Raw genomic sequence first — 23435 nt, forward strand, 5'->3', positions numbered from 1 at the left:
ATATTACTATCATCATTTCATATGATACTTACCACGCTCTGAGTGTTACAATCTTGTCCGCTCATCGTCAGATCGAGCCTGAAGAGATCGCTATTAATAACATCAATATTACACGTCTCAGATCGTCCGAGAGCGTAAATACGCCCATTGAAAGGCTTATTTGTACGAACTTGGACGGCAATACGAGTATCTTTGCAGTCGACCGACACTGGAATTTTAATCATTAAGATATTTACATTTTTATATAAGATATTCCGTTATTAGAGAAGATATTAATTCCGTACCATCGTAGCAAGTTCCGGTCTTGTCACAATTAATGTCGTTTCGAGTGAGATTGTTTATCGTAGAATCTTCCGTGGTCTCGAAAACAACCGGCAACGGGTCTGATATTGGGCCGGTACCCTCTGAAATAACATACATGTTATATATCGTGCATACACTTTTCAACTCTTTTTAAGACATCCCTTACTTTCACAGAAATTCTCAAAGTAGGTGCCAACTCGTTCTCCATTATCGATCAAAGGTCTCTCCGCGTTAAGATATGTCGAAGGTCCGTCCGGGAGAGTCCAGTGATCCAAATGGAAAAGCTGACAATTGTAAGCTGACCCTTGAGGTGCGCCACGGTAAAGGAAGGATCTGCAAAGAAACTCGTTCTCGATTTCGCAGGCTAATCGGCAAGCGGACTCGCTTTGGACTTGCATCTCCTTATCGGTGTAATAGTGCAGGCCCGCGTATTGTGCAACCTTATCGTCCGCCACGCCGATTCGGGGCATTTGGAAGATCCTTTGAGCCTTACAGGCCTCCTTTCCTGTCAGCGCCCGAGTAAATAGACAGTTTTTATTTATTTTTCTGTTTTCTTCGAGATTATCTAGAATTATTTTTCCAACATTTTCTTCACGACCGTTTACCTTTTAAACATAAATTTTCGAAGTAATCTACTCCTTGCGCCTCTACGAATTGAACGTATTGACCCGTCGTTCGACGATCTGAATCGCTCAGATGACACTGGAGCGTCACGTAATTATACTCCACGGAACGACAGGTGAAGCGATGCTCGTTTAAGCAAGCCGCGAGACAAGCTTCCTTTGTGGATGTGTAAATTAATGCGTTGTCCAATCCGCGAATCATCTTGTTCGGGATGCGCTCGAAGGCCCAAGGTCGCAAACAAACGTTCTCTAAAATAATATATATATATATAATATATATCTATAGAAATAATTTTACTTCTCTTTTGCATCATGTATGATATTAGGCATATTTAACCTACCGATTTTTTTAAATTTCGTCCTTAAAAATTAAAGAAAAAACTAAATCTTCGGATGAAAACCAGGAAAATTATAGTCTTAATTCAAATAAATTTATAGTTTACATTCGAGGTTACAATATTAAAAATAATCAGATAAAAGATTAAATCATTAACTATATAAAGACACTATTAATAATTTACTCTTTAACTAACTGTTTTCTTCTTTGAAACGATGAAATGCTTAGCATGCGTAATAAAAGGCGGGAATTGTCAAGCCACCGTTGAAGATTCTGCACTGAAAAATCATAAGATGCTAGCATGTGACTTGGCATCACGATCTGATGTCGACGATGACGCACGTAACTACGCTCTTTGGCACAAGGGCCTGGGAATGTATTTCGGCCGAGCCCGTTCGGCGTTCCAATTTCTTTTGTTCCGCCCTCAAAACCGGCGCTAGAGTTACCGCCGATGGCGGAAGCGATGCCAACGAACCGCTGCGACGCGTGACTACTTCACGGATGAATCACCGCCAGTCGTGTAAATTTCTGGCCACGGCCGTTGACAAATCGTCCTGAACGAAGCTTCGTCAGGCTAATCAGGCGACGATTATTGCATTAATCATTAAATATTTACTATATTTAATTTTAAAACACCTCGCATCATTTTTATTGAAAATAATAAAATTGATTTTGCAATTTTATAATTAATATTGATCAAAAACGAACATCGCCACATTCTCTGTAAATAAATTCATTTTCTACAAACGGTCAAAGTTCACAAATGCTAGCTATTTAATTATTATTTCTTATGTATGTATAAATAAACGTCCCGTGAAAAGGGAAATCCTTCGTTCCTAAAACGTGCTCCCATTGGAAAAATACTAATATTTTTGGAAACACGTTTTAAATATTTCAAATTCACCCGATTCCATTCTGTCTTCTCAAGAATTGTGCGGGGTTCTTTGTCATATATTTTACGATCGGGGATAAAGCACAAGGGCGAATTCAACTAGTGAATGAAGTTTCTTCTTTCCACGAAAACTGAAGAAAAGTAAAGCTTACGTAAAATTCTTTTGCACAATTTGTGATTTGCACAACAAGCTGATTTGTAACGATCAGCGAAACAAAGCCCGTTCTTTCTCGAAATTTTCGTTCGTCTTGTTCGTAACTCGAAGTAAGTAGCAAGCGGTTTTATGACGAACAACTAAGTGCCTCACGACGCGGAACAACTCGCCAAGAAAATCGCCCTACTCGTTAAATAGACAACACGCAATTTCTTGAAGCGCAAGAAATTTTCCTCCGGAAATTCCCGCTTGGGTTATCCTCGCGTGTCAAAATCCTGAATAAAATCCGGCATTGCCAATGTTTAAAGTATAAAAGAATTTCATGAAGATGCTTAATCATTAAAAATATGCAACTAATTTATAGAAAAATGAAAAAATGTACTCCAATAAATTAACTAAAATAAATAAGCTTCTCGAAGGCCAGTGTCTGCGTATATGTACAGTAGAGCAGCTTTTTTCAGAAGAAATAACTGGAAATATATTCCCTTCGGATATCATTGAACGTTCAATGCGATTAAATTTCATATCGACGCATATGTTCATATATGAAACTTATCATGAATTTCGCAGAAACAGAGAGATTCTTTAAAACTCCTTCGGTTAGTGGTCCAACTTGATAAAACGTTTCTGTAAATAACTAACTGTGCGGTACACATCTAAAGACATTGAACAGGCTTAAACTAATATTAGAGTTTCTTTGAAATTTCAGGAATTTTGAAGAACTTTTGTGGTCCTGCAGGTAGCTGAACTCGTGACAGCTATTCTGTTTAAATGTATCCGGCACAGTTCCACAGAACCAGCACATTACTTGTTACAAACGGTTCGATTCTATGATGAGAAAACCTACCGAAAAATATTCATGCAAAATCTATTTTGCATGAATACGAAGGGTCGAAAAATGGACAAAGAACTGACTACCTGGTCACCTGTGAGAAGTGTCTTGTACATTTCCTTAAAGAAAAAAAATTGAAAAGTGCTAATATTTCATTTAAACCTGATACTACAACGTTTGCTGTAATAATTACTATAATAATTACTGTAATATAATTGTTTAAAGTAAAATTAATTTTAAAATATTATTTCCAACATAAGTTCCTTGGTCATTTTTATCAGTATATATCGATAATATATTACGTTATATATTTTCTCTTATTATAGATAATTAAAAATTATCTACAATATTAATATATACATAATTTTTAATTATCATGGATTAAGTAATAAAATATTTGCTTGATTATCGTTTAATATATTATAAATAATATAATAATATTTCCTGCATTAGATGTCCGACTTATTGTTAAATGTATCTTAATTGTGAAGATACGTGACGTTTATTGTACCTACTTCGAAGCAAATCGAATCGCTAAGTTCTTTTCGCTAGCCGCACTTGACAGTTGTATTGTTTGTTCGGGTGACCCTTTTTTCTATTCGACGAAATGCCATTAGCTAGCATTCGCTTTGTGAGAGCGGCTATGCTGCGATATGCCGGCATATCCGCCCGCTTTGAGTTTAAAACTCAGATTATCGTATTTCACGGTCTATTCTTCGTATTATTTTGCCGCGCACATAAATATCGTAACGGTCTTTCCCATCGTAAAAATTTCAGTCTTGCGTAAATTATTATTTTTTTATTTGCTATTTTTCTTTTTCCGTCTACTACGCTTTCATCCGCCGCTTCTTAGGTACTGGGTTGACATTAACGAGTATTAACAAAAGCAATGTGTTTTTTTTTATCTAAGGAACGTTCAAGTATCAGACGCGAAACGAATGTAGGTGTCAAAAGTGAATGCAAGTGTTAATGCTTGATGGATGCACCAATTCTCACCGGATCTTATCTGCAATTTCGTCATGTAGTACATATTGGCGGCCCTTTGGGGCTGCGCGGCCGGATTCGTGGCGGCCGTTTCGTTCTGCAGCTGGCAGAGGGTGTCCTGCATCGGCGCCAAGGGATTCACGACGAACGAGAACGCGGCGGCCTGACATTCCGTCTCCTCCCTGCACCATCCTTGGCACTCGTACAACGACAGATTCCTCACGCTGTAATAGGTAGTGCCGCGGTAATCGTAGTCGGTGAGCTTCTCGAACGCCGTTCTGGCTGAAACGTGGAAGCAATTTTGCCTCTACAGACTGCATCCCCAGTAGTTACTTCCATTACATGAGCAATTGGAAGATTCTTATAGAATTCTATTCAACGCAAATTCCCATCAGAATGTAATGACGAAAGCCTCGACTAATTTTAGAAAAAACTTACCCAACGCAGCGTTGCCGCTCGCCAACAGCGCCATGAATATCAGGCTCGCGGCCGTGGCTGCTACCGTTCCGATCGCAAACGAGCCCATCTGCAATGAGAATGAGGAAACTTGAGTTACAGAAGCCGCAATTAGAATCACAGCCTGACCGAGTATTGTTCCTCGAGTTGGCGCGGTGCTAACACGAGGAATAATTTTTGCCCCACATACGTACGTTAAATAATAATTTAAATAAAAAAAAAACACGAATGTATATAGTAAACGCACTACAAAGAATACGCGTAGCATTGCTTCTCCAACGAAGCAAATACCTGAATACTAATGCAAACGGTCGCTCGCACGCTAATCCGGCAAATTACGCTTCCAAGTGATCGAATACACGTTAATCCGGCATAATTCTTGATCAGACGGAGATTCCGAGAATGAAAGGTTAGAGTTAATCACCCTGGTTACACGCCTCATCACGCGTGGAGAGTCTGCTAAGAGACGTGATTGCCGTTTGCTGAACGAGAGTTTAGCAACTCATCAAAAGCTCGAAAAGACAATTCCGCCGAGATACAGTCGAAGAAAATCGCATCGTGTTCGCCATTCTGCCGAGTTGTATTCTTGTAATCTGTTCGCGCGCTAGTTAGGAGCGTGCGAATGCTGCAACTTCTCGCTCACCGCACAGGACTACGTTTTGCTTGTGTTTCACAAGACCGCTTCCTAGTTTTCTCCCGTTTTTCTTTCCGTACCTTTCCCGCATCTGGTTATGCGGGAGACGCCCTTCTCTCCGTACTCGTCAATGTCATGCGTCTCGATCCTTGCCGGGACAAGTTCCATCCCCTGGCCTCCTGAGATCGGCTTTACGTTTACGCTCTCTCTTTGGTATCTCGAATAATTTATCTCGCGGTAATAACAGCGCCGCGCACAAGAAATAATTCGACCGACATGCGTGAGCATCGAAAATAGAACGTGCGTCTTTCCGTTACCTCACAATCAATCTTTCCTTCGCCCGTGGCGGACATGTCACGCTAATGCAGGTAATTTCTGAGACACGACCGCATTTTCGTTATCGCCCTTAATTTCTCTATATACAATGTGCGCGCAATGTTAGTAATAAATAAGAATCTAATGTCTGCAAATCGTAAAATGTTCTACATATCGATATTCATTCATCTACCTGTCTAATAAAGTTGTCCTAATAATATGCTTCTACAAGACAATAAAATTCCATGGACCTCTTTTGTCTCTTTGGCACTGAATATACTCTTCGCGGATGCTCTAAGACTCTGAGCAATGCCATTATTACGTAAATCTTCGCGCAACTGTAGCTCACCCGATTTCACAACAAGAGTCAGCTATGCTGACCAACTTTCTTCCCGTTCGCATGCACGTCTGATTTGCCAGCCTACATTACGATAATGCGATAACAAGAATGCAGATGTGAACATCATACCCGAACGGGCTCGAGATCAGCCACGTAGTTTCGTGGAGTTCGAGGTCACCGAGTATAATAGAGCTCCATTGGAGATCGCCAGGGGGAAGGAGAGCCACATCGTGGCCTGCACCGAGGCCAAAGGTTCATCCTCCCCTCTCCCATCTGCGGCCCCGTAGCCTCTCTTCGCGATCCCGCACCCACGAGATGCACGTCGTGGCAAAGTCGCGCGCTAACAATGAGGAATGCGCTTAGGCGCGCTCGGTAGGCAGGTTGATGCACTGTTACGAAGATTAATGCGACTACCGAGGTGAAAGAAATGCGTGCGCGCGCGCGCGGAAGAAGCGCGGATTTCTTCTTCGTCTTCCGCGAGGTCACGAGTTACCTGAGAAACTCGGATTTCCGGGATTTCGCGATACCTAACCTTTATATCCGCGCATAAAGGGCATAAAAAATTTCAAAATTTAGTGAAATTAGCACTGTTTCAGTTACACATCTCGCTTTGAAGTTCGCAAGCTCGAAATCGAGCGGCTTAGGCAAGGATAAACGAACTCCTCGTTATCTCTAGCTACAATTACGACATATTCTCGTGCTCCAATTCGCGTCGATTTATATCGAGCGGCGATTAAGATATGCAATGTGGTAGCACCAACGACCTTAACGATCTCACGGTGCACATCGTGTCTCCGGCCGTCGTAGGCGCGGGAAAAAATTATTCCGCGTACGCACGATGCCCCTGACCTTTACGTCACAACCGGTCCCGTCTCGCGCGAGACCTGGTCGACGAGTTCGCATGCTGGTGATGTTCCGCAGGCGCCCAAGGCGCGTTCGCCACGCGAGATCGACACTTCCGGTAATCGTCGATGCGCCCGTGCGAACCGCACGCCTACCGTACTTGACGAGTCGCCTTTTTTCAGAAATGCGTTCCCCAATAGCAAAGGATTTGATTACTTCCCGCCACGATACCGCCGATGATAATCATTATGATATATGGATACATGATTAAGTATCAATTATAAGAGATTGTTAGAACAGTCCAGCGATTAGCGAAGAGGAAAAATGGGATTTTTATAGGTTTGACGATCGTGTATTGTTTGCTTTCGATGTCGTAAAACGGCACATTTACAGATTAAACGAGAAGTCGAGTGAAAAAAATATCACTGAACATTTTTCAACATACATAATGTTTAATCGCATGACAAACAATTAAGTAATTTTATATTAATGATTATTACGGTTAGATGTATGCCCGTAACGTTTATCAGAATCCAGAAATCCTCGTAGACAGTTAATTACCGAGTCACGATCGCCATCCTTGGATAATGTAACGTCGTGGAGGTCTTGTACTACATAATTATGACAGGCTCTCGAGAGTCCATGAAGATTCAATTACGGCGTCACGAGTTAAGCTGTCTTTTCGAGAACGGATCGGGCGTTTATAGGGTCGTTTATGATTCTTGCAAATCCGTTCTGCGTACATTAAAGAGATGCATTACCGTGAACTGCAGGAAAATGCACTAAACCATCCTACTATTTTATTTAACTTTATTTTACTGCTTTCAGAAAAATAATAAAACAATTTACATTGTATATAACGTCCGTTTTCTTATAAAAAAACTTCTTGGAGATTTCTTAGAGAACGTCGTAGACGATTTGCAACGTAAGATAAACTGCCTAGAAGTAGGATCGTAATCGTTGTGTTATGCGCCAGGAAGACGCGCTTGAACACAGCCTTCGGCTACTGAAACATGCAGATTTATGTCCCATGCAACGTCAATGCCTTTCGAATTAATGGCTTCACCAAGGAATCTCTCAGAATACTAGAGACGATGGCGGCGCGCCGGCTTGCTCTTTCTATTATTTCCTATATTTGTGGAGAATCGCAACAGAAGAAAACACGTCGGCGGTTAAATGTCTAGTATTTCGCAGAATAATTTCTCATAAGTGCGTGTACGAAGCTTGATAATAATTGCTCGGTAAAAAAAAAACATTGTGAATGAAGTACTATTATCTCGATTAAGGCATCAACTGAATGTGAATCGACGTTCCGTCAACATTCGCCAGTTCCGACCTACGTGGTTACCTAGGTGGAACTGATTAGACGGTGGAGAAAATTGTTTACTCGCTGCTGCATCCCCGACGTCGGCGAAAGGGAAAGGGGAAAAGTTTTACGGAAAGGCAGGATTGTTATTTCTGCTAAGAGCACATATATCGCACACGTTGCACTCTCACGTATATACCGTCGGCTCGTCTTATGTATACCTCGCTCTTTCTCTCCCGAATGATGCTGCGATAGGGCGAGCGCCAACGTTCCTCGGCGTTCCGAGGAGAGGAATCATTCCTTCGTCTAGGGTCGCTTCACACCCTCTCGGCGCGAAGCGCTTCCCGTCACGATACTACATCCGCTTTCGTGATGAATCAGTCTGCTTACGACTGGAATTTACATGAAAGCGAAAAGCAGACTTTCGTGTGAGCGCATGGCACACGAGAAATGTGAAGCTCGCCCGAGTAAATAGCGATGCACGAGGTAATGCGATACACGGCGTTTGTGAGTAATTAGAAAACTCTTGGACAATTATATAAATGTATAAATATATAAATTATATATATATATATATATATATATATATATCTTTAAATTATCCGTATGTTATTTTATTTCAAAGTAGAGAAATATGGGAGATTAGAATCGAAAATAAATTGACTGAAAGAAAACTTGGTTTTCTGGGAATTGATTCCTTTTGTCACATGTATCTGCAGCTCACGAGTCGTTAAATATTTGCGCGCAACACCGGGTTACCGCGATGAACTCGATGAACTACGTAGGTATCCCCACGACGTAGCACCAGTGTGGATTCATAAATAATGAGTTCGCAGGAACGCGAGAATAGGAGGAAGGAAGCAGAAGAATGATAGGAAAGAAGAAGTGAGGCGAAAACCAGCGTGAAAAGACGGATTCATAAACAATGAAGGCACGTAAATCGCGCTTAAGTAAGTTTCTCGTTGAGAGCAGCTGGGATCTTCAGAAAGATTTTCGCGGATGCTCAATTTCTTTTCCGATATTTTATCCGTCGTATGGACCGTGAAATTGACGTGGAATTCGCCTCTTTCTTCCGTGAGAAAAGAGTCGGTAAATTTACACCACAATATAATGGCACGAGAAATTTCTGAAACGAATTCTTTATAATTGATCAAAAGGCACGTTGATTTTAGATATAAAAAAGTATGTCACGTTGTGTGTGCCTCTGCAATTCTAGATAGCGTGGGACTCGCCGCGACCGCGACGAGTCCGTGAGAAGCGTGATGGGCGCAGGAACCCGAGGATCCATTGCCTTTCAGCGATCAAGGCGAATGATAACTTGGGATCGGCCGATCGATCGATCGATCGATCGAACCAACGGATCGTACATTGGAATGCACACCAAGCGATCTCGATAAATCCTCCAAGTAATTAGCAGCTAGATCGTCGTCGGTGTACCATGCAGAAGACGGGCGAAGACAGACGAACCGAAGACGGAACAAGCGAAGTAAAAAAAAAGAAAAATATGATTACGCTGCTATGCTCCCCCGCGGCGGAAGACTTCGTCCTGGTGCAACGACCTGCGCGGCGTAGGAGCCCTTTCCCTCTTCGCGCTATCACAGCGCGGGAATAATAATCAAGGAGGCGAGAGAGAAGGCCGACCTTTCGAGTTCTCATCTCCATCCATCCGGGATATTATCCGAGGTAGATGCCGTAAATGTACTATTCCGACGCGGCGAGACTTGTCCCCCACAACGGCGAATATTAAAATGATGTATCGTCGCTGTAACGAGTTCTATAAATCAGTGGTCTGAAATAACGCTTATACTGAGGACGGCTTCCTCTCGTTCTTTTGTGAATTGTGCGAAAAATTAAGAGACACGGTCGTGTCTCGCGTCAAGTTTACGCGCAACAGCGAGGCACGCTAAGTAAGAGAAGTGGGAAATGTTATCTTACGAAGGCGGTTGGCTCTTGAAGCTATGAAGAGATCACATCCTGTTGATACTTAAGAGGATAGAGGCGAAACTTTTGCAGACGTGTATTCCGCTAGAAGCCACGTTATCATGGAAAACTCTGACATTTAACGATGGGAAGAAACATTCAAGCGAAGACCGAAGATAGACGCGTACACAGAAATCTACGGCTGTACTTTAAGGTTTCATATCAGGGAAGCAGTAATCATACGAAGCTCATAAACGGCCTTTCAACTCGCATCTTCATCTTCGTCTTCATTTTCCGCGGAGATTATTCGAGGTTCTATCGTGCGTAAAGCGAACGATTGGCGAAGCTCGCCTCTTGTAAGCATTGCAGAAACGTTAACAAGATAAATTGCTGTTTTCAAAGAATCTTGTATATTCTTGAGCGTATTAACAAGCGGGTCCTTGACAAAAGTTTTCGGGTTTCCTCGCAACTAGAATTCCAACATGGGCACAATCATGTAGCAAACAGATTTCTCAAAACGAAGATTTCAACATAGAAGTCTGATTTCACTTCAGAGAATTTTCATTCGTTTTTCATAGAGTAGGAACGGAAAAGGGAGAAGATATGATGACCTTCAAGTCATGCCACCTGTAGCCTTCGGATCGACACTTCTTGCTCTTCCACCGACATTTCACATTAGGAGCATTTCATGATTGACGATCTTGCGCATTATTCAAACGAGATTGCTCCGTCCTTCGTGGCGAGCAGGTCGACGGCATCGTGATGCATCGACAATGGTAATGCCGTACGTTTAAGTAAGACGAATTAATTACTAAAGAAGGCGCAGGAAAGGCGACGCGACGGTCAGGAAGGATGTCCACGTTTATCTTAGATTGAGGGTTTCGCGTGGTTGAAGAAGTTACCGAGCAGACAACTTCATCATGTCGCATCAGGCACGGCCCGGATTTCTTCGTCCTCGATGAAATTAACCTCGTGGCGAATTACGGTGGGAGAGAAAAAGAGAGAGAGAGAGAGAGAGAGAAAGAGAGAGCGCACGGATGTGTCCCGTATTTAAAAGTGGCGGTTTGCACGTAAACCGGAATAAGTAAACGTCAACTCGCGTGAGACAGTGAAGGATAATATCTGCGGCGAGGTAAGAGACACGAAAGAGAGAGATTACTTTTCTGTGGCCACAAATCGGATTGCACGTGTAAATCATTCCTGTCCTGAGAGTGGACAACGATTATACTAAATGCTCGCGGACTACCGAAGAAATGCACAAGCCAGGCTTAACAAAAAGATATGCAGTCATATCTCGATGCGAACACGTTAAACCACCGCCGGCAAGATAAACTTAACGACTTAAAAAGTAGAAATAGCAGATTAAAAAATAATTATACGTGTGGTACAATCAAGGTATAATATTTTAAAGCGATTAAAATAAAGGTAGTACAAGATTGTGAAACGATAACTGTAAATTAATAATAAAGTTATCTTTCCCTCACGATCGCCTAGGGTATTAAAGGGAACATTCCGTACGAAGGATCGATAAACGCTTGAGCTATTAGACAGCATCTTGTCAGCATCAGGTCAGAATGAAATATTAAATCTATGGCAAGCCCTCCGATGTTACTGACAGGAAATAAAACCGAGCGAATGGATTTCAGGAAGTAAATATCAGTTTTATCAGTTTGATGTTAGCTTGGCGGATATGCATGAATTATCGTGCTCTCGATAACAGTATTTAGCTCGCGGAAAGAGGAAAATACGGTAAAAAAAAGAGAAGGAGGAGAAGCAGAAGAAAACTAGCGGGGATAGGAAAAAGAGAACGAGAAGTCCTTCCGCAACGAGGCCGCGCTTATCTTCTCCGTAAAACAAAGTGGCCCGCGGCTACTCCTCGCTCCATTTGCACGAGATAATCTTAATATCCGTAGCGAGCAAGGGAAGGAAGCAGCTGTATCGCGATGATGGAACGATAACGCAATCCCGAACCCTTCGAAAACTAGACTCACGCGGAAAAAACGAGCATTTTCGTCGGAATCTTCGCGACTTTCCTCATCGACGCATAAGAGTAAGGAACGCCGACTATTAATAAAAAAACTTGCAGCCGCGTTGAGCGAACATAATGAATCGTTTGGTTAATTAACCAGTCGCATTGCGCGGAGGGAATGTTCCGTTACATCGCTCTCCGGTTTACGGGTGGAAAGAATTTGTCAGGAACTTGTCTTACAAGCAACACGGAAGCGGCGACCTTGAAGATATCACCAACTTGAAAAGTAGAAGCCGCCGATGAGGAAATTCTCACATCTGGAAGACCGGACTGATAATTAAGCGACCGTTACCTCTATCTCAATCCTATACGGCGGACGATCACGTAATAAGCTACTTTACAGATGTTTCGAGAAAAACGGCCTTGAGGCAACAGTCCTTTCCTGGTTGGAAAAGTAGACCTGACATCGGCAACTTAATGATTCCGTTAATAATCTTAAGAGTTCAACCGATAACGATAACTAGTTACTTTGAGCGGTGTCAAATACATTTTCTTTAGAGATATAGAATAGAATATATAAATAGATAAACAGATAAATGTTTTATTATTTTAATACTCTTGACGTCATTTTTTGATTCGATAAATACTTGACTGTTCTGCAGTAGTCAGAATTTTGTTCTGGTACTTACATAAAAAGTATCGACTTAATTACCCAAGTCTGAATATGGAGAGAGTGGTGAAAACGCGAGGGCAAGTTTACATTTCTCGAGGGCAAGATTGATTTAATTAACCGCGATGACGGTCCACTGTGCCGTTACTCCGTATTATAATGAGACAAAGTGCGAAACTTGAAGACAGCACTGAAGGATGCCAGGGTCCGGTGCGCGTCCTCGCATTTACAGTTAAGTCGCTGTCATAGCGGATTTAATCCTACCACGGCATTTCCCGGTGATATGCTCGCCATAAAGAGTCGCAAGAAATTTATCCTGAGAAAGAAGAAGGGTCGAGAATAATGTCAGAGATACAGAGCCAAGGTGGTACCGCGTCGACCGTTACCGTTGCCGACGTACGCCAGCGATCTAACGTAACTTACGAACGTGAGTCGCATGTTGAAATTGCCTCGGGATCACGTTCGCTGATGAACGAGAGTGGGTGCAGTATCATGCGTACATGTGCAGTGCAGCCCTCGAGAAAAGAATCTTGAAGAATGCGACAAAGTGCGAGACTCAAAACACATGTAAAAACATATACGTACATCCAATATATTATCTATATTTTTTTAAACAAAATTTATAATTATTTCACTCTTACTTCTAGCGAAAATAAAATCGCCGTTCGAAAACTTAATTTTCAAAACGATGAAGGAGGAAAAAGAAACGCATCGCAGAGCAATTTTAAATTCAATGAACTTCTAACCCACTTAGCGAACCGCGACTCGGCACCGCGGTCTCGTGTCGCGGTATCATATAAATTTAATTACGCTGGAAACACCGGTTTGCAAACTGCCGACACGACAACTGCCGGCAAACGATACACGCTACCGGTAGCCGATCCTACCGTCGTCGCCGAGGACATTACGCGGTCGTGCTCATGCAAGATCTCGAGTAGCGACGGAGACGACATTTTGTCCCCTCGTCGGGCGCCGTTGCAGCCCGGCGTGTTCCGCGATTTTTGCGTCCGGCATCCCAAGCTAATCTCCCTCGCCGTACTGTCTTTTCTCTCTCTTTCCCTCTCTCTATCTCCTCATCATGCTCGTCCGGCTCCTCCGGTTGGTCGATGCAAATGGAATGACCGGGAATAGGAGCTCGGAGCAAAACCAGCGAGGCAGGACGGCGAGACAAAACGATCTCCAGGAGGGATCCGCTGTACCGCTCAAGGACACGATCCACCTCGAAAGCAGGCTCCGTGACAAGCGATAGAAGAAACGGTAGGAGGAGAAGAAGAAGAAAAAGAGAAGAAGTCTATGACTAGGAGGGGCCGAGGAGAGGAATATTCGCGGATCCTGGTGCACGTCCCATGGTTACACGAAACCGCTTGTTCGCAGAATTTTTCTCGATTAACCGCGGCGGAGAAGCTCGGAGGTCTACCGATCCTAGAACAGAATACGCGGCCCAGCGACAGTTGAGAACGAGCGAAGAGAGGAGAACGAGGAGGAGGTTCTCTATCGTCTCTTGGGATCGCGGTGCAGATGCGATAAATTAATGCTCTTGGGGGCGGCTTCGCCGACGGCAACACTTAGGATAATTTTCCATCCCGTGTCCCTCTAGTCGGCATCACCGGTTCGAGCTGCGCTCCCGGTGAAGCGCGGTTTCGCGATTGCGAAACGCATTTACGCTCGCGCACTGCAGAAGGTTAAGCATAATAAATATCTGCGCGAGCCTTCATCGTACCGGCGAATCGGTAGTTCCACTTAATTCCGCGTTAATCGTCTCGCAAAGGGACGATTCTTCTGGCCGCCGCGCCGGAGCTACTAATCTACGCTCCTATCCGCGCGCCGTGATCTCTACCTTCCCTTTTTCGAAATTAATACTCAACCGGATCTTTTTTTCCCCCTTAACTTACGGCACGCTGGACCGCGGTAATGTCAGCCGGCAGCTCGTATCGAGCGCGACGGATGGGCCCCTGCTCTTCCTTCTGGGATGCATCGCTTTCCTTGACGCAAACGACCGGCGCTCTCGGCCCGGGGTTCAACGAACCGGTCGATAAATTGCGCGTCTACGATTCTCCCCACTTTGCAGACGCTAGTCTCTCATACTCGGTAATTACGGATTCGCCGGGCGACTAATGGCTATTTAGAACGGACCAGGCGTGATTTAGCGTCCCGCTCGACTACCCTACCCTACCCGCGGCGCAGCGCGCACTTTTCGTGGCTCGCGCCTATCGCGATTTGCATCGCGGGAAAGCGCGTAACAGGCTCCGAGCCTAGAGTAATAGGCTCGTGCCTAGACAGGGAAAAGCGATCAGGTTCAATCGGCATGATCCTGTCCGGTTAGATATTTTTCTATCACGGCCGGTCGCGCCGCTGGCGATCGTGCGCTAAATAATAAATTATCCGAGGATTAGACGATGAATCTAATTATGAACGATGCAATTGCAATTGCGATTTACGCTGGACGTTCAGGCCGGACGTTCGACCCGCGTGTACGTAATTTGCATGTTAATGGAACGAATAATAATCACGCGTGCTCTCGAAGCAAGCGCACTTGATACCGCGACGTCTTGCTCACAGGAACACCTATGCATGTATCCCGCAATTACGGGCTTGATCTGAGAAAAAAACGACGACATGAGAAACATCGAACCGCGCGTATACAATTTGTTAATTTCGACACGGGATATTTATGTATAACAAAACGTCACACGGCGGTGATTCGCGATCATTTAAAATGCGGGTCAGTATCGCGGCGGGTGGAGAGACTTTCACTATGCTTACTCAAGTTCGAGGTAATCTTGATTATCCCGCTTACGTGATGCAATAGCCGCGAGAGAACAATGGCATTCGTGTCTCAGTATGCGAATCATCTATCTAGAGTTGCCACGTAAGAGCTCAGGAGGTTCGAAGTCCCTTGCACGGAGCTCACGGACGAGACCCCGACCTTCGACGTTCAAGCTCCGACAAGCGGTCTCGTCTCCGCGGAGGGAAACGAACCGTCGGAATAAGAAAAGAAATAGCGCGGCGGGCGTAATCGGGACGCGCGATTATGCGAGCCGCCCGCGGTGAGCGAAACGAACCGTCGTACGCCGCTCAGCCGCAGCGCGTAATGAGAAATGATCTCGAGTTAATGAGTTACTCGGTTGACGAACGTGCGCGAGCGAGTGCGCGCGAGAGCGCGCGAGGCCAGTTACCGTGGAGTCGGCGTGACGCATGCACGTAACGAAATCAAGTGTTTGCGGCCGCCGAGGCGCGAATGCAGATGCGATGGGCGGCGAGTGTCGTTCCGGGGAGATGAGTAGCGTCTTCGTGCGGCACGAAGAAGATCTGCGGCGCGTGTACGTACGCGGTGCGGCCACTCGAGACGCGCGAGCGCGAACGACCTTGGGCACCGAGCTGCTCACCGATGCTCACCTGTGACCGGTTTTGGCTGATTCGCCGGCTACTGGTAACGGGCGAAAGTGACGGCCACGTTTTTACGGGGCATCCCGCAAAGTCGGGGGTCTCGCGATTACATTCGCGAGATAATTGGACGTGTGAGCTTTTTTGCGTGCCTCCCTTATTTTAATTCGAGTGCGCGAGTTAAGGCTGATGGCAGCACATCGTGAAACGCGCGTGTACTCGTTCGTTTCGCATCGTATCGAATAGACGCGCAATAAAACTACACAATGCGGAGAACGTAATGCGTTTTCTGAACAACACCTCGTTAAAGTAAGAAACATACTTTTTCAGCTTTTTATCGCGGAGCGATACTTGTTTAGTTAGAAAAAGAAATTGTTATAATAACGTGCCGCGTTTTATTCCGCATCTTCCGCATCTATCGTTGATGTATCAAAACAACCGTGATATACAATCAACGAACCCGTAATCAACGCAATTCAATTCGCGGTACAAAGCACGGCGGGCGTCTTATACGGACGTAACGTAAAGATAATGATGTAAAATGAACCCAGGGGGAGAGTTAAGGATTACACGGTCGATCAACACATCGAGGAAACTCCGCGCAAGCGAGTCGGTTATATCATTCAGCCAGAGGCGCTGAATAATACATTGTAGCTTCGAATCAATTTGCCAACCTATGGACTGACGTTCATTTCTTATTTGATTGATTTTGATCTTGAATTTTACCCCGCCACGGCGGTACTATCTCACGAACAGAATTGAATTGACCTATGCGTGTCCGCCGTGATAGCCAGTATCAACGGCGGAATTACAGACGCGTCGGCGAGAAATCGGCGTGGGCAAGGCCGGAAAAGTCCTTTTGGAATAAGTTTTCCGTGTAGAGGGAAGAGAGAGGATATTGCGCCTTCCTGTACACAATTCGCCTTGCCGTCGGCACGACTGCTATCCTCCGGAATTGCATTCATTGTACCCGCCACGTCGTCATTGCGCCGGATGCACCGGCTGCATCAACAAGAGCTGCACACTGTGTAATCAGTCCGTAGGCGCGCTTCCCGATTCGCTGTAACTAATAGCCTCCGGCGCGACGATATTGTCAGAAATATCGTCAGGAAATGTAGCGATAGAAAGATAGAGAAAAAGAAAGAGAAAAAAAAGGGAGAAATAATAGCAAATTAATACTTAATCACATAAATAAGATTAGAATTAAATTTTCAAGTAAAATTTTCGAAGACTTAATAAAATTGCTTCTCTTTGTCTTTTCCCACCTTTTTTTACGTAATTTTTATAAATACGAACAAAAATAGCAAAAAATTATAAACAAAAATTAATGGAATTCCGGCTATGGTAAAGCTATTCATCCTACAATTCGCAGAAGGATTATTCCACTGCCCATCTCGAGACGGAAGGTTTACAGCTTCAGTTAATAGTTAATTAAAGAAGGCAATATAGACGCAGATGTTCATTTTCGGGCGACCTTCGTCACGATTGCCTCGACGAATTCTTCATTCTATGTTGTATCTTCTTCTTCTCCTTCTTTCGACTAGTGATGTATCAGAGTTTCTTGATTTCGAATTACTATCATATTATTCCAATTATCCAATTACGTAATTATTGGAATACTATTCTAATTATCTTAATGGGCAATTCCCTTGTCAGAGCTAATAACCGCCTGCGGTAAATTAAAGTAGGCGAGATCCCTGTACTTTCTGTGAGAACGGCGCCTGCTACCTACCTCTTGCCCATAGCAACTATGCCGGATGCTCTTACGGTATGTATATCTCACACACAGTGTATAAACGTTACACCGTCAGGGGGCAACGTATACCGCGAAAAAAGGCGGATTAAAAGCAATCTAGGGCCATATATTTCCCAAGACGGATGCGGACGGACGCGGCGCGATGTAGGCTCGCAATAGCATGCAATCAATCCGCGAGATGACTGCGTGCTTCTTGCCAGCCTCGCACGACTAACGACATACCTAAGTAACGCTTTCTTAGGTAGCGGTTCACGGGCGTGAACCGCATTTCATCGAGAGCGATGCTCCTATTTTTCCGCTGTATTGCAACACTCGATAATTGGCTTTAACGCCACACACTTGCGTTCTCTATGAATAATTACTTATGAATAATCGCCAGTCACACGCGAATTGCCTTCTCGGACATCTCATGCAAAGGGTGATCTGCTAACTGCCGTTTCTTAAGCGACTGAATGAAGAGACTGCACGGGAGATATAAATTACTGGCCCTTACTTACGGGCCTCGAAAACAAAAAGACCGCGAGGCGTCCCAGTGCGTGATTGTAACGGTACGCAAAGGGCCGAAACGGCCGGCCTAAGCGCTCTCTCCTTGTGACGGCTGGGTGTTCACCGAACAATTAATCAACGACTCCCAGGTTGCGCGACTGTGAGTTTTTGAACGTCAGATTTCGCCTCAACTCACGAAGCGAAGGTACCGTTACGCAAGAGGACGACCGCGAAAAGGAGGAGGAAAAACGGTAGACCCGCGCGCGAGCGCACCTCTTTCTCCTTCAGATCGTTTTTTTCTTTATTTAACTCTCCTCCTCTTCCTCCTCCTCCTCCTCCCTCTCTTTCTTCTCCTCTTTCTTCTCTTTTCCTCCTCCTACGCTTTGTCCGCCTACTTGATGGTTACGGAGAACGGTTCATCACGACGAGACTTCTCGCAGTCGCAACTTTCTGCGGCTTTCGACGTCGAAAAAATTCCTCACGATTCCGGAACCACCGCCCAGATACTTCATAACTACGACTTACGGCGCGAAATGTCCCTTTTTTTGTCTTGTAGCCAACCGTCGGATTATGCTGAATCGCATTCCGAGGTGGAAATACCGCATATCGAGGCACGTTGCGCCTGTTGCAAAATTGCCGCGACGTTTGTTTTTTTACGAGATTAGCAATGACGTATGATACCGTTGACACGGAGTATTTTTATTGCGTTAAAAAGAGCAGGTTGAGTTGAGAAAACAGCACTTACAGACGTGAAAAATTGTTTTCTTCAAGATATTAATATTTAACATGCCATCAATACTGATAATTTAAATATTTGGGCGAAAAAAGCTTAAGAGGAATGAATAATCGTCCTCATTTTATTTCATCGTACGCAAACACCGTGAAATGTGTTAAGCGTACTCGACTGAAAAAAAAATCTCTGCTCGTGCGTGTGCCAATCTGGGAAGCAATACGATGAAACCTGTCAAAAGTGTCGACGATCATCTCTCGTCGATCCCGGTGCATATCACCTGAATGCAAAATAACCCGGCAATTAATGAATCGTTCTGCGATGAGAATTCCGGTGCGACTGACGTGCCGTCACGCGCAAGTATATCGTGACTCGCGAAGGTAGCTATTACGTCGCTATGCTTATTTAATCGCAGACGTGCTTGGTGGCTGAGAGCAGACGTTGATATGGGACGATCGGCTAGGATTGGTCTGCCGTTCCTCTCGATCAATCCTTTCCGAAAGGTTCGCGTGTACGTATGCGCTAATTGGATTTTTTTTTATAGAATTTCAAATTGTCAAAGATTACAATAGCAATTGTGTGTATAAATATAATATAATGATCAATTCTTTAATTTAGTTCATATATCAAAATCCTTTCTTGTGCTCGATTCATAGAAAAAAATGAGAATGCGGAATCAAAAGTATATGCTCGGGTTTAACGGGATTAGATAATTTCTTTTTTTGTAGAGTTACCACATGCACAGCTTACCTACAGCATTTACGGTCGTTTCGTGTACCGCGCTATCGGCGCTTTTATGGTCAACGCTTGTTATGGAATTCATGCGTGAACTCGATAACATGCGATGGTAGAATGCAACGAATGTAACTATCGAGGAAGTCCTTGTCGGTTTAAAATTATCATTATCTCTAGTGCAATTGAGGGGTCGAGTATAACAGTTGATACAACTCCCAAGAATTGAGAAATTCTATGTTAAAGAAGAATAAAATTGTAATAATTTATGCTCTTATTCTTGTGCACCAATCTTTATAATTTTTTTATCTTTCGAGAAAATGTGTAAAAACCAATATTTTTACCATTATTTTCTATTATTTTTAAATTCGTTTAACCTTCTTGATTAGACAGGTACTGTATTACGCTTTGAATATTTGAAAAATTAGTTCGTGACTTCGAGCACTCAAGTAAGCGAGTATATTTAGGCAATACTTGAAATACTTAACTTCATGCAACGACAAGCAGTATGTTGCATGCATTAATCATGATCCATTTACTTATAATTCACAAGTTAATTTTGCGGAATTTTGTAACGAAAAAATTTACGCTGTTAAAACACGTGTCCACGGGCGACAGGTAAAAATAATTTACCGACAAAACGCACGAGAAAAATATTTTCGAAACGCGCGGCACGCAACGGCCTATGTTCTGCAAATTCAATCGTCCTTAAATTATACCCTTCGATGTCGGGGGTCCATCGTTCTTCGTAGCTAATGAAAATAAGAATTATAAGTAATAAGGGAGAGAAGATAAAGAGGCTGAAGCCGACGGACGGACGGCACAAGCAAGAGGCGAAGAAAAAGAAATTGAAAAATGCCTAAACCTTCGGGAGGCCCGCGGCGAGAGGAAGGAAGGGTTCTGAATGTGCCGACCAATAAGACAGTAAATCACACAAGAGAATCTTGCAAATTTCATAGCAACGCTTGTACGCTTCATGTAATCACGCGGATTTTTTTAGAGATGCGGATGAACAATTGAAAAAAGTACGTGCTCATTGAATTCATTATCGCTGATACGAGTTGCCGGAGAAACAATGGATTCTGAGAGCGCGATTCTCAGGAAACCTCAACCGCGCGCTGGTTATTAACGTTGCCGGGGCGTCGTCGTCGTTAAAGTCGCGTTAAACTTAGCACCGATTGTTCGCTTTCCGCAGTTACGACTTACAGTTACCTACATACACATTGTGCGGAATCCAGATCGCCGATTCTCACCTGGCCCGCCTGCTGCGTTAAATCGCCGATCTCAGTGTAAAACTCATCGCGGAAATGACGATAACGGTCTCGCACGTAAACGTAAATTACGAATTGCTCCCGGCATTGACTGCCGTCGCGCCGGGATATCATTACTACGATCTGCATTTTCTCTCTCTACATTGACAGCGCGCTCATTAAAGCTTATTTTTGTGTAAGCATTTAATGCAGGATCATTTCACGCAAAAGCAATCGATTTAATAAACTTTGAGAAATCTCAGAATTTGTGTCAGTTTATGCGAAGAAGAAAAAGGTTTTCGTATTTCATTAAGCTTTTTCCTACAAAGTAGGCCGTAACATAAATTGCGGCAATTTGCTACATTTTCAAATAAAACCAGGAGGTTTGCGCGTTTAAACTATAAACAAACGTGATAATGAGTATCAGTGCCGGTTAATTAATTTAATAAGAGTCGGAGTTGCCATGCAGTACCCGGCGCGCTCCCACTCGGGTGTGCGATCTTAGGCGGCGCTCACGCGTAACGCAAGATCACGCATGTTTAGCTCGTACCCACCTCTCGTCGGCAATTTCGCGTTGGATTATCACGTATCGGCCAGGAAAAACCCGGGAGATGCCGCGCCCATATTATTTATATTTCCACGTTCCACCGCCCTGGAATCCAGACCAGGAAGCTTTCGCGAAACGTCCAGGAAGTCGGCAACGCCTCGAGTGAATCGCCGTTACAGCGGACTTAGCTAAACCTGGTCGTCCACTCGACTACGCTGCAAAACGACAGAGTGTTTTCCAACATCGTGATCGTTGAGCGTCATCGACCGGTCGTATCAGTAAATTCGAGCATCACCGTTCGACCGTCCCGCTCGCCGATATAATCCTTTAAGCTTCCCGTTCGTCGGACAAGCCGCGGTTTGAATTAATTGCTTAATGATGCCGTTCGTGCACTATGTAAATAACGCTGATCTAGTTTGACCGCGTACATAAATAAGTACCTCGCGTGTGTCGCAGACATTATTCTTTTAAATCGAAACATCCTTCTGAAACCGTAATTGGTCATGATGATTGCGGGATTAAGAATGATTAATCGGTCCAGATTCCACATTATCGATGAGAACGATCTGCACAATTTATTTATTACCCATAACTGCTGTGCTAACTATATTGCGCGTCTAAATTTACTCATCAATTCAATTCATCAAGCGGTAATAGTGTCTTTCTAGAATTAGCATTCTTTTGCGTATCTCGCAGAGTTCCGTTTCACCGGGAAGTTTAATGCAATATGTAGCGGCGCGTAACGATCCTCCTAAAGAGGCATGAAGAACAAGGTCGTTCGGGTACTGAAGACGGCCGGTGGGATCGCCATGTGAAGCAGGAAGCGTCGTGGCCGCCGTGCAAAATGTATCTCACGAACGATAATCGCGAACCGCGGCCGCCGAAACCGCGTTTCGAGGATTCACGGCGGATTGAGGAAGCGATAAAAGTCCGACGAGCCATTCTCGTGCTCGTTATGATGCGCCACGATCCGTCATTAACTGGACTCTCGCTCGATTTAGGGGCGATAAAATTCATACGCGAATATCGGGATCGCAAATTACGGCAATGTTACGTCCTATTCGATGCGTTTCGCAGATCGTCTAGGTTTCACGGAAATTCCATGTCATCCGGTTGGGGCATCTACGTCTTCCTCTCTTTCTCCCTACCCCTTCCCTTCCTCTACCCCGTCTCTCTTATTCGTCGCGGGTTTCGACATCTCGCAATCTCGCGCGTCGCTAAATTGGCGTCCAGCTGTGATGATATCATTCGGAATAAGGACTACCAGCTCGCGTGCGCGAGACTACCGGAGATGGTTTCTCGTCCTGTCCCTCCGACAGCTGGAATAACGAGACTCGCGGACGTTACCATTAAAATCGTGACTAGCGGTTTCTGCTTCTTCGACGAGAGACTAAAATGGGCGCTTGCTCGTCGTATCGATGATGATGCTAATTGGAGTGGATTGAAACGAGCGGTTTTTATCCTCGAGGCGACCCCCCCTCCCGTCCAGGAAGCACTTTGCGGACATAAACCGACCGGTTTGAAAAAAAAACGTGTCAATTCGATTGAATTACTCGCGAAATGCTTTTTGCGCGCCAACGTTCGGCGCGTTCGCGCACTTAATCCCTGAATTTTTTATCGGCGACGGGCTGAGCAATTTAATTGAAAGTGATGGCTGTAGGCAGCGAGTAAAGCACGGCATCTCTGCAGAATCGCATTCATCAGCTGTCCATTATAACGCGCCTGAGCGATGCGGAATTACACTAACTCCCGCGGAAATGAACAGAGATTGCGATTGCGACTGTAACGGTTTACGTGGAGACTTAATATCTCCGAGTTTTAATTCGACTTGATACGCATTAAGTGCAAATACAGGATTAAGAGCAAACAGTTATCGTAATGGACGCGTATTTTAATCGGAGCTGAAACCAGTCTCGGACGCTCGTTATAGACGCGTCGTCCCGTTAAATGCGATGGTAATTGCTGTTTGTAA

General features: G+C 44.2%; 1 protein-coding gene across 5 annotated transcripts in view; it reads right to left on the reverse strand.

Moving 5' to 3' along the window:
- Positions 1 to 23435, reverse strand: part of LOC105450054 — a 67359-nt gene that overhangs the window by 3133 nt on the left and 40791 nt on the right. For 4 of the 5 annotated variants that reach the window (XM_011689658.1, XM_011689660.1, XM_011689657.1 and 1 more), the window contains 6 exons: positions 4564 to 4651; positions 4138 to 4407; positions 909 to 1175; positions 470 to 808; positions 285 to 404; positions 33 to 208 (listed from right to left, as the gene is read on the reverse strand). In XM_011689658.1, the coding sequence (XP_011687960.1) occupies positions 33 to 208; positions 285 to 404; positions 470 to 808; positions 909 to 1175; positions 4138 to 4407; positions 4564 to 4651 (1260 nt within the window). Of the gene's footprint in view, positions 1 to 32; positions 209 to 284; positions 405 to 469; positions 809 to 908; positions 1176 to 1459; positions 1682 to 4137; positions 4408 to 4563; positions 4652 to 23435 lie in introns of those variants that run through there. The other variant, XM_011689661.1, reaches the window with a different exon arrangement.

This window comes from Wasmannia auropunctata, unplaced genomic scaffold, assembly GCF_000956235.1.
Source record: "Wasmannia auropunctata unplaced genomic scaffold, wasmannia.A_1.0 LD336069.1, whole genome shotgun sequence".
NCBI lineage: Eukaryota > Metazoa > Arthropoda > Insecta > Hymenoptera > Formicidae > Wasmannia > Wasmannia auropunctata.